Raw genomic sequence first — 12366 nt, 5'->3', positions numbered from 1 at the left:
TCAGCGAATCTGGCTTCCCCACTAACTTTGCTTGTCAGAAGGTTGCAAAAGGTGATTCTATGACCCCAGGAGACTGCAACTGTCACAAAGGCATGACAGCTTGTCAAGCGTCCGAATGTAAACCATGCGACCGTGGGGATGCCGCAAACAGCCATACGTGTGAAAAATGCTCGTAAGTCACTTTTTTTTTCAGCGCTGTTGTAACTTCAAGCAGTCACTAAACAAATGGTCGCAAAGCAAGCACTACCTGTAAATACATAAATCCGGCTTTACTGTATTTCTCAATCATATATGAGATCAGATGTCCACAGAATTAAGGGCTTTTTAAAAATTGTATTAAAAATCTTCCCATCTTTACATCAGAGCACGATAATATTGGCATAAAATGCACTGTCCCTATTCCCAATCCCTACCCTGCCTCTATCGTTCCTGTTCCAAGTCTGTGCCCAATGGGATTGCCCTGACAGGTCAGCAGGACACCTACGCTAAAGCCATTCAGTTGATTTTCTCTCTAGTTCTTCCATTTGCAACCAACAGGAATGACATCCACCTATCAGGGTTACGCAGTACTAACGGAAAGTTGATTTCAGAACTCCATCTGGGCTTCTCTGGGCTGGTTTATTTGCTCTCTGCAGCTTCCATTTGGGCACCTCCCCATTTTTTTCTGAATGTGAAATAAAGAAATCTACAGGGCAGAAGTAGCTCTAGGAAAGCAAAGAGGTCAACATAGTGCAGTTAACTAGGCCCTATACAGAAGGATATTTAAAACAGAGCAATTTCTGAGCAATCCCACTTTTTACTTCATGGAAAAAGTGAAAAACTAATTGAAACTGACAAATATAGGGAAACTTGTGTGTGCGCGCGCGCACGCGCGTGCACACACACACACACACACACACACCCCTATAAAAACACAGATCTGAACACTGCAATGAGGAAAAATGGGGGAAATGGGACTGTTGCATTTAAAGGTAAAAATACAATTACAAATCTTTAAAGTAAAACAGCCCAACATTTATTTATTTATTTATTTATTTATTTATTTATTTATTTATTTATTTATTAATTAATTAATTATTGGGACTTACATGCCGCCCTATCTCCCGAAGGACTCAGGGCGGCTAACAACAATAACGTACAATAAATACAGAAGTTAAAATTAAAATTAAAATTAAAGGCCCCTGTAGAATAAATAAAAATAAAAATTAAAATAAATTAAAAATTAGAGTTAAAAATTAAAAACATCCTTTTCTTCCCCCCCCCCCCCGACTAAAATAGCGGAGTTCTCCTCTCAAGTCTGGACAGTATTTGGTATCAATAATCAAGAGGGGGTGGGGAGGTCATGATAGGTAGAAAACAAACTTAAGAAACAATGCCCTTATGGAGAGAGCAAACACCTGGACAGAAATGGCTGACTAGTGTTTTGAAGGGAGTGAGGAAGTGTGCACACTCCTTTTAACACTCCCTCTGTCCATCCTGATAACAAGTCAGTTGACTGTCTTACAAAGTTGACTGTGACAAAGTAGCACAGTCTTTTACACCTTGAAGGTATAAGAGCATTAAGTAGAAAAAGCCTAATCCAGTATACTTAACAACGACTTAAACCCGATTCTTTCAAGAGCTGATGAGGGCATGTCCAGAGGCCAAGGGGGAAAAATGGCGCATGATTTTTAAAATGTTATTGGGGACATGACCCCAGGGGATTCGGTTATGATATCTTGAACTATTTACCTTCTGGACCAAACACATGCAATCTTCCATTATGTTTATTCTTTTGTCCCTGCAATACAGACAAGGTAAGAATTGCTATTTTACTCGGTCTTTAAATTCTTCACCATGAGTGCTTTTAGGAGAATAACTTTTTTTAAAAAAGATGACAACACAGTATAGAATGTGACTCTTGATTACATTTATGTATATTCAATGGATTAAAACTGACGTTTCTTATTAAAGCTGTTAAATACCAGCATACACATTCCTTTTAAAGATAAACTTATAGCAAAATCCAGATAAATATTTTTACCTTCATTGCATCTGTCCTTCCTAAACCAATAGGCCTAATATAAGATAAAATAATTTATGTAATAAGTATATGCAAAATAGGATAGGAAAACGCAAGTAATGCTTCAAAATAAACTTGCAACCCACAACAGCTCTCTAGTTTTCTGGGGACCACTAAATCTTGACGTGGTTCACATATCATGTTACAATGTAGTTTTCTTAAGCATTTTTTTAAAATCGTAACTGACGGTTCATACAATTAATCTTCCAACCACAGTTTATAAATCCCAAAGGTTAGGTTCATAAAACACAGCATGCCAAAACATATTCCAAGCAATTGCATTATGGCTTAGTGTATATTTACAAATCCAATTTTGGGGTAATGGTTAAGGCACCAGCGTAGAAACCTGGAGATTGTGAGTTCTAGTCCCACGCTGGACACAAAGCCATATGGGTGCCTGTCACTCTCTATCAGGCAAAGAAAACTGCAGCAACTTGCCCAGCCAGTCACCAGGAGTCAAGACTGACTCAAAGGCGCAATATAATAATCTACAAACGGGAGGCGTTTCAGCGATCTTCAGTACAGGTGCTACGTCATTCAGAAGAAGCATTGTCAGCAATTCCTTACGCAAGCAGATACATAATTCCCTACAATATTCCTGACACACAAAGAAACTATAACATAGTATGTGAGCACCAAAAAATATCTACCTACTCCTTAATCACAGTTTCAGTCCCTGCTACGTGACAGCATAAACGTTAGTAACCAGCCTGGAGCTCTGGTAAGATATCAGACTGCTCCTGCAAGAACAGGAATGCTCTCTGGTTTAATCTTCCTCCGAAAATTACCAGGTAGAGTTTAGTTAGTAAAGTGATCGCAGGTTCCCAGCCCAAAATCATTTGGTGGCTCTCCTATTCACACTAGACCATCATCTCAGCACATCCTTTTTGTCCTTTCCATGGAAGCTCTCCCTTAAGATTATTGTGTCACACTGCATCTCTCCATTCCATCTATTTATGGAAAGCAGTTCTAATGTCTGACCAGCCTCTTATGTCTGACCTTTGATGAATTCCCAACTTCCTGATTCCTTTCCCAAGGTGATGAGTTCAAGCCACATAGATCCACAAGTCTGGGGTTCTCCACTGCTCCACTGCTTGGTGGAGCAGTGGGCTAATGCCTCCTTAAGTAACACCAGCTGCCTGCGATTAGTGCAGGTTCGAGTCCCACCAGGCTCAAGGTTGACTCAGCCTTCCATCCTTCCGAGGTAGGTAAAATGAGGACCCAGATTGTTGGGGGCAATTAAGCTGACTTTGTAATAATGCCGCTTGGGGGGGTGGGGCGAAAGCCCTAATAAGCAGGCATATACATAGAATGAAGGCTATTGCTAAGCACATTGATTTGTGCTTTAAATTGTAAGCCGCCCTGAGTCTTCGGAGAAGGGCGGGATATAAATGGGATTAAAATAAATAAATAAATAAAAGTACTAACCCAGCAATGAGGTCACTGGGCAGGGATGCTGCTCTTTCGGAGGAAGGGGTGGTAAGGCAACAATGGCAAAAGCAATAGCTGCCTCTTGCCCTAACATTAACTCAGTTAATGTGAAGAACGGTGTCTCTCGTTGCTGCGAGTATCTCTCACATCTGAACTGCCGTCCCCATTCCCACCAGTTTACCGATGGGAACATTTCAAACCCTCTTCCTTCTTCACTCCGGACTCAGTCAGTTCATGCCAGGTAAAAGGCCCTAACCCGTTTATGGCTTTAAAGATCATAACCGATACTTAAATTTTTGCTCTAGGCTAGTAGAAGCTAATACAGATAGTTTAATACCATCCTCTCGTGACCCCTAAATCTTGGACCTAGCCACAGCGTTTTGCACCAATTTCAAAATACCTTTTTTCAAGAATAGCTCCACATAAAGTACGCTATAGTAGGCAAGACAGAATGTAGTCAAGGGAAGAAATGTTAAGTAAGCATAAAAAAAAATCAGAAAAGAATGGATGGCATACTGGCTGCAATTATGCAAATACATTCCTTGCTGCAGTCACCACCTCTGAATCTAGCAACAGCAGAGATTCATAAGAGATTCTCCCTTATCCGGGCCATTATTTAAATTAGGCATTAGTGTACCAATTGCTTCTTTGGAATTAGTTAGGAGGAATCCGCGGACCTGGCTGTTATCAGCATACTTCTAAAGCTCCAAATGACTTGTGGTTTTAGGCACATTTTAAAGAGTTGGGGACCATCAGTCAGTAGCCGTAATACTGCATAGTAATCTCCCAGAACTATCTTCTGGACATGTCCAAAGAATAGGACCAGAATCATTGCAAACACAGTACTCTGCAAAGAACTGTTCCTAGCTCTAGGTCCAAGCCCACCAGATCACCCAGAGGGATACAATGGTTAGACTACCAAAATATCCATTAAACTGTCATCCATCAAGACCAAGTGTTTCAGCTGACCTATGACCAAATAACATATGTCAGCTGAAACTCAGATTGTCTTGTCTAATCAATATAATTAAAATCATCTGGTACTGAAAGGAAACTTTTTCAATCGGAAACATTTTCATTCAGCCTTACTCAGAAATATAATATTTGAGACTGGCCTATATTACAGAGATCTCCTGGCTTAAGGGAAGACTTTTTTTAAAAAAAAGTTCTTATTACAACTTCTTTTAAACAGACTTCCTACCTTCAGGAAAGCACTAAAAATCTTCCATGACTATCTGGGACATGAGAGATTTTATCAATCAAAATGGACGAGAGTTAGACAGAGCTTCTGATCAGAAAACCAAACTCCTACAGATTATGGATCTACCACCGCCTGTCTGTCTGTCTGTCTGTCTGCCTGTCTCTCCTGCTCCATCCAAAGCAGTCTGCCAGGCAGAGCAGGGAGAAATTAACCCCCTCTTTTTCTTTTGGCCAGATCTTTGTAATGACAAAGCAGTACTTTCCTCAGGATGAACTCCTAGAGAACAGATGTTTCCTCAATAATTGACTTGGCATGTTAACATTTAATTTGGAAGGCCCACCTTTCCAATCACATTGATTCCCTTAGTTAGACTCCCGCCTAAAAAAAATAGGGAGGCCAAACAGCAGTCTGTTTTCTTTGTAATACCTACTGGTAGGTTGTAGCATTCGATCAATATCTACTCCTGTCGGCTATTACCCCAACATTTACTTGCAGGGCATACTCCGTTCCCCGTTATATTTATATCACTATATTAGCAACATAACAAGCCCCTATTCCCCCACATCCTCTCTTAAATACCCCAGGACCTATTTTTCACATATGAATGGAGAAAGATTATAGTAACTCCCAGAGTATATACTTTCAAAAATTACACATCATTCTAAGTGTCAAATGGATAATTTTATATGCATTCCAAAATTATTGTAGTGTCTACTCAAGTTAAATTTGAAGGTGTAGTACTGTACTGGTTTCATTTCCAATTTTACAGTGTCCACAAAATTGCCAGTAACTAATTTCAAGCCGCTCCTCCTTTCTCTAGGATGAGAAGAAATTTCCAGAGAACTCAGAAACCTGCACACTGTTTTACAATATTTTGAGTGGCCTTATAAGCCACTGTTCTAACAGTAAACGTTTCCTATACCTAAAACAGATACTTTTTGCTTCCTTAATTTTTAAGAAAAACAGCTTTGGGACAGAGTAATCAAATGAACTATACAAGAATGAGCTTAACGTCCCTGATAATCACAATGAGGTGGTCACTGACCTCGAGCCAGACATCCTAGAATGTGAAGTGAAGTGGGCCTTAGAAAAGCTGAGCAACAACAAAGCTAGTGGAGGTGACAGTATTCCAGCTGAGCTATTCAAAATCTTAAAAGACAATGCAGTAAAAGTGCTACACTCAATTTGCCAGCAAATTTGGAAAACTCAACAGTGGCCACAGGATTGGAAAAGATCAGTTTACATTCCAATTCCAAAGAAAGGCAGTGCCAAAGAATGTTCAAACTATCGCACCATTGCACTCATTTCTCATGCTTAAAATTCTACAAGCTAGATTCCAGCAGTATGTGGATCGAGAACTACCAGAAGTACAGGCAGGATTTCGAAGAGGCAGAGGAACTAGAGATCAAATTGCTAACATACGCTGGATCATGGAGAAAGCTAGAGAGTTCCAGAAAAACATCTACTTCTGCTTCATTGACTATGCTAAAGCCTTTGATTGTGTGGATCATAACAAACTGTGGCAAGTCCTTAAAGAGATGGGCATACCAGACCATCTTATTTGTCTCTTGAGAAACCTATATGCGGGCCAAGAAGCAACAGTGAGAACTGGACACGGAACCACTGATTGGTTCAAAATTGGGAAAGGAGTCCGGCAAGGCTGTATACTGTCGCCTTGCCTATTTAACTTATATGCAGAGCACATCATGAGAAAGGCAGGGCTAGATGAATCAAAATTTGGAATTAAAATTGCCGGAAGAAACATCAACAACCTAAGATATGCAGATGATACCACTCTAATGGCAGAAAGTGAAGAAGAACTAAAGAGCCTCTTGTTGTGAGTGAAGAAGGAGAGTGCAAAACCTGGGTTGAAACTAAACATTAAGAAAACCAAGATCATGGCATCCGGCCCTCTCAATTCCTGGCAAATAGATGGGGAAGAAATGGAGGTAGTGACAGATTTTATTTTCCTGGGCTCCAAGATCACTGCAGATGGGGACTGTAGCCAAGAAATTAAAAGACGCTTGCTCCTTGGGAGGAAAGCCATGGCAAATCTAGACAGCACACTAAAAAGCAGAGACATCACCCTGCCAACAAAATTGCGTATAGTCAAGGCTATGGTCTTCCCAATAGCAATGTATGGCAGTGAAAGCTGGACCATAAGAAAGGCTGAGCGCCAAAGAATTGAAGCCTTTGAACTATGGTGCTGGAGAAGACTTCTGCGAGTCCCTTGGACTGCAAGGCGATCAAACCAGTCAGTCCTAGAGGATCCACCCTGACTGCTCTTTAGAAGGCCAGATCCTGAAGCTAAAACTCAAATACTTTGGCCACCTAATGAGAAGGAAGGACTCACTGGAGAAGAGCCTAATGCTGGGAAAGATTGAGGGCAACAGAAGAAAGGGACGACAGAGAATGAGGTGGCTGGATGGAGTCACTGAAGCAGTAGGCGTGAGCTTAAATGGACTCCAGAAGATGGTAGAGGACAGGAAGGCCTGGAGGAACATTGTCCATAGGGTCGCGATGGGTCGGACACGACTTCGTAACTAACAACAACAACAATCAAATGAACATAGAAAGTGGGAGGTGATGAAGCACTTCCTTCAGTTTCTTTACCAAAGCTGCATTTTCTTTTGAAGAGTTTTGTGGAAGGAAGTGAGGAGAGGCTGTTGCATCATCTGTGTGCAAGGTACAGTTAGGTTCTTAGTACGCAGCTATTCTTCCATTTAAGCCCCATTTATCTGGTCAAATTTAATTCCAAATAAGGATTATTAGTTAAAAATTATTAGTATTTTATCAGGCAGATAATCCTGAGGAGAGCAAAAGATCTTCCATTCTCAAAATGCTGAAACTCCCCCGGAGCAAAATTTTCTTTCTTCCTTACCTTGACAAAGGCAAACGAGTTTCTAAGATAAACCCATCTTAAAAAAAAGAAAGAAAAATATTATGTATATTCAATCAATGCCTTCAAACCTCACCTGCTTTAGTGTCTAAAGAAGATCAATAACACACAATAACAGACTGATAAAAGTTTTCAAGACGCATATAAAATAAAATTTGAAGAAACAGTAATCATGCATGTAATAAATATAAGTGGAAAACGTGATTCATACAAAAGAAAGGTAATGACTTGTAAATATTTGGGGAGCAGGCAGGTGCGCTAGGGCTACCAGATCAGAAGTATAAAAATTAGGATGCTCACAAGATAGCAACAAACAATTCTCTGCACCAATCTAAAGGTTATTTGGATTTTTGCAGCTCAGATAGTTTTAGCTGTAAAGTTAAAGAAAAATTACAAATAAAAAGAAACACCTCTGACAAAGAACCACGCTCGGTGTGTTTTAGCAATGTTGAGGAATACTGGGACAAGTAGCAGTGAGGACGAAATGGGCTCTAGGTCAGGAGAATGTATAGCAGGAGTTCTCTCCTTTGCTATACTTTTCTTCAGAAACTCCTTTTATCTGCTTTATAGTAACCTCCAAGTCAGGGGTGTCAAACTCAATTTCACTGAGGGCCGCATCAGCATTGCGGTTGCCATCAGGGGGGCGGGTGGGTGTGGCCTGGGTGGGCGTGGCCTATCGAGTGGGCATGGCTAGAGTGTGTATGGCCTACTGGGTGGGCATGGCTAGCTCTACATCGTTTGCATCAAGGGTGCCTATGGGGGCCTGGGCAGGAGTGGGACAGATCTGAGCGTCTCTGGCAGAAGGAGGGTCTCTGGGCCAGGGCCAAGGCAGTGGGGGCCGTTCCCTCACTGTTTCCTGGATGGCTTCACGGGCCACATGAAACCACTTCGCGGGCCGGATCCGGCCCCCGGGCCTTGTGTTTGACATGTCTGCTCTAAGTGTAAACTCTTTAGCTATGAACAACAAACTGGAGCACATTCTGGAAGAGTGTGAAAGAAAAATTTTTTTTTTTTACTTCTCTGCCCTTTTTTTTACTTCTCTGCCCTTGTAAATCAAGTGTAAATATTTATATATTTATATACATTTATATGAAGTATATAAAATAGTTTCTTCATAAAATCATATTGTATATTTTATCAATTTCAATGTGTATTAATATATACTGTATATTTAGAGCCTAAATACACACACATACGCATACATTCCTGATAAAGGTTGAGAATACATATTTTTTTTATACAAAAAGTTAACAAAATGGGCTTTTACCAACCAAAATAATGGTTTCTCGCTTGTACTGAATGCAACAGATACTCAGAAAATACAGTTATCACCAATACCATCATTTTAAGTAGAAAATAATTGTTCTCTCAATATCCTAATACAGGGACTTATGGGATCAAAAAAAGTCCTCAATCACACTATTACTATCACCATCTTGACTTTTGTGCAGAGGCCCCAATGGAGCAGAACCTGCTCCGTATGGAGAAAGAAGATCTCAGATCCAGTCCATAGCATCTCTTGGATATGGTAAAGAAAAACTCTCACCTGAGTCCTTAAAGAGACTTTGTAAAAAGCAAAACAAATCAGACATGCTATTAGGAAAAGCAATGCAATATCTAGGCAAAACCTTTCTTACAGTATGTAAGCTTTTGAGTTTTCAGTATCTCTTCATCAGGCAACGTGACTAAAAATCCAGAAAAAGGAGGGAAGGGGGGAATGGAGTTGATGCTTGAGTCCATATTCGTTACGAATTATAGTCTTAAATAATACAATGGCATCTCCAAGTATGCTCATTAAGTCTAACTGTGTATGGAAATTCTATTTAGTTGTACCAGGAATCTCCTAAAACTGCCAATATAGTGATTTCTAAACTGTTGTCTATGGACCACAGTTTGGCCGATGGGGGCCCACAGCCTCCCAACGTTCACTGGCCAGAGTCTGTTTACACTTCTGCCAGCCACTGGGTTTGCGCCCCCATCAGACCACACTCTGTGCCTTAATCTCTGCCTCCCTGCATTCATTGCTGGCTGACTGGTCAGACTAGAACACGGGTGTCAAACTCGCCACGTCATGTGACATGTCACGATGTATCACGACTCTTTTTGCATTGCCGGCAATGGGGTGGGCACAGCTTCAGTATGATGAAACCGGCCCGCGGGCCGGCAGTTTGACACCCCTGGAGAGTCCTTCTCTATCACAGCCCTGCTTTCTACCTTCCCTGCTAATCAGCTGGCCAGAGTCTTCTGCCCTCTGAGCGCCCAATTCCCCACAATCACTGAAGGTCAGGTAGCCAGAGCCAAGCCAAGTCCTGCCTCAGCCCCAACTTCCCTGCATTCGATACTAGTCAACTGGCTCACAAAAGTCATGGCTGACAACTGATATACTGAGGTATACAAGTGACACATATATGATGTTGGTGAGAAATGTTTGTTTAGTGATCCATGAGTGCAGAAAGCTTGAGACACACAGTGCTAGAAAGAAGAAAGAAGCAAATAATTATGGGTGTCCATTTTTAGAAATAAACATCTGTCATACAGTAGTCATTCTATCTTTTCTGAAATGTGGTATTGGTATACAGTACTGTATAAGGCAGCTTGCATATGCCCAATATCCTAATCCCATTTTTCTTTCTTAATTTCTTGCCTGGTGGACTTTAAACAATATATTCGTATCAGTATCTACTTTAGAAACAACAAAAAAGTATAATTCTTTCTCACAATTTCTATTATGAAACATCTAACATCATCCTAGTAGATAAAAGTTGGGAAACTGCATATAAAATATTGGCTAAATTCCATTTTTAGATGGAGAAATTTAGGAGGTCTCTGTGATTTAAGCCACAACACAGGATGTGAGGCTCTTGTCAAAGAGAAGGAGGAGGAAGAGAATTAAACATTTGCTTTCCACATGTTTGCTCTGAACAGCACCGCTACACAGAGACAAAAATGTCAACTTTACAATTTACAGGTTAACAAAGTTGCACATCTGTCAATAATTTTTCTTATAGTACAATCTTATGCAAGCTTACTCAGAAGTAAGAATGACTTAGTTCAACGTGCAGATTCTTCAGAATGGGATTGAATTTAAGCATTTACATTTTTGATATAAAAACCAGTGGCGTAGCGTGGTGGGTGCAGGGGGGGCCGGCCGCACCGGGCGCAACATCTGGGGGGGCGCCCATTAAGCTCGCCGGAGGGGGACGATTCTGCTTCACCAAGGGTCGGAGGAGCGAGCGAGTGGGCGGAGCATAGAAAGCAACCGCATTCGCTGCGCCCAGCCAGAGCAGGATCCCGTCCTCTCGCAGCTGCGGATCGCCTCCTTTCTCGGGTGGGGGTGGGGAGGCTTGGCACCGTCTTGCCTCCCTCTCTTTCTCCCGCTGCAGCTCTCCTCCGCTTGGCTCTCAACCTGCAAGCCTGCCCCCCCCGACCCAGCTCCCGCCCCCGTCTCCTCCTTTCCCGGAGGTAAAGGTAACAACTGCAGCCGCCGCACCTGAGGCTGCTTGCTCCTCCTCCTCCTCCTCCTCCTCCTGCCGTATTGACTCTCTGTGGCCACTCGGTTCCCCCTGCAGGAGGCGATCAGGACGCCCCCCCCGACACACGTCGCCAGCAGCGAGAGTTTCCAGCCAGTCCGGCGAATCTTTGGGGCGAGGTGCCAAAGAGAAGGAGGCGGCTTGGCTTGGATAAGCAGCGTCTGGGCAGAAAATAGGTCGGGCGCTGCAGCAAGTATGAACTCTTGGGGTTCAGCCTAAGCAGGCAAAGCTGCAGGGTGGGTTGGTTGGCTTTTCCGGCTTTGGAATAACCTTGGGAAGCTGAGGCATTGTAAGTTGGAAGTCATTGTTTGTTGCCTAACATGTTGGGTCACCCCACACCACATGCTAAGCCATAAACCGTGGTTGGTATCCAGGGTTTAGGACAAGATGGAGAAAACTAGCCAATTGTGGGATCATAAATCTTGATGAAGCCCATCATCGCTCCATGTGATGTATGCACTCAATCTACAAACGTAGTCCAAGCCTATTCACATCTGTTGTAAGGTCATTCTCTCGTGGGGTTTATCTTGACGTCCACTAAGAGTGGAACAAACATGCCCCATTAACCATTTTCAACACCATGTCCTCTCTTTGTCTCATCCTAAATCACAGCTGAGGCACCTTAAAGTTGCCTTGTTTCAGTTTTAAACTAGCATTTTCCCTCTTCTCCAGAGACCCTTTTTTGCCTTGAACCTAACTCAAGGGTAGGCAACCTTGGCTCTTTTATGACTCATGGACTTCAACTCCCAGAATTCCTGAGCTAGTGGAAGAGACTCGAGTGCTAAAATCCACGGGTTAGGGGGCGCAAATTACTTGCCTTGCCCCGGGTGCTGACAACCCAAACTACGCCACTGATAAAAACTAAAATGTAAAGACATCCAAGAAAATATTACAATGCAAAATATAATGTTTTAAATAAATACCTTCAGGAGCGATCACTTCCATCATTCCAGAAACCTGAATAAGTGTAAAACAAAAAAATCCAAATATTTCTAAGAAGTCATTTCTGAAAACAAGTTTCATATGTGTATAATTTAGGAAACCTGGTCTGTACCAGTGGATTGTTGCTACAATGTCTGACAATATTTGAAAGAGGGGGCTATAGTCCTTCTCCATTACTACTACCATTTCTTTCTTCCACGACTATCATCTAGTTCTACTACAACTTTTTTCTTGATGCTATATTGTTCCATTAATACTGAATATATTTACTTTTATTAAATATACTTTTCTTTTAATGCTT

The 12366-nt window shown here is 41.8% G+C and overlaps 1 protein-coding gene across 1 annotated transcript in view; it reads right to left on the bottom strand.

Moving 5' to 3' along the window:
• ERICH2 (glutamate rich 2) overlaps positions 1–12366 on the bottom strand; it is a gene marked incomplete at both ends in the record, with an annotated part of 48494 nt that overhangs the window by 26807 nt on the left and 9321 nt on the right. Inside the window, 4 exons of the mRNA XM_083368112.1 lie at positions 1732–1780; positions 2024–2057; positions 7576–7612; positions 12047–12080. Of these exons, the coding sequence (XP_083224238.1) occupies positions 1732–1780; positions 2024–2057; positions 7576–7612; positions 12047–12080 (154 nt within the window). The remainder of the gene's footprint in view (positions 1–1731; positions 1781–2023; positions 2058–7575; positions 7613–12046; positions 12081–12366) is intronic.

Source organism: Vipera ursinii (genome assembly GCF_947247035.1).
Source record: "Vipera ursinii genome assembly, chromosome: 1".
NCBI classification, from domain to species: Eukaryota; Metazoa; Chordata; class Lepidosauria; order Squamata; family Viperidae; genus Vipera; species Vipera ursinii.
This window is presented reverse-complemented; position numbering and strand designations above follow the sequence as displayed.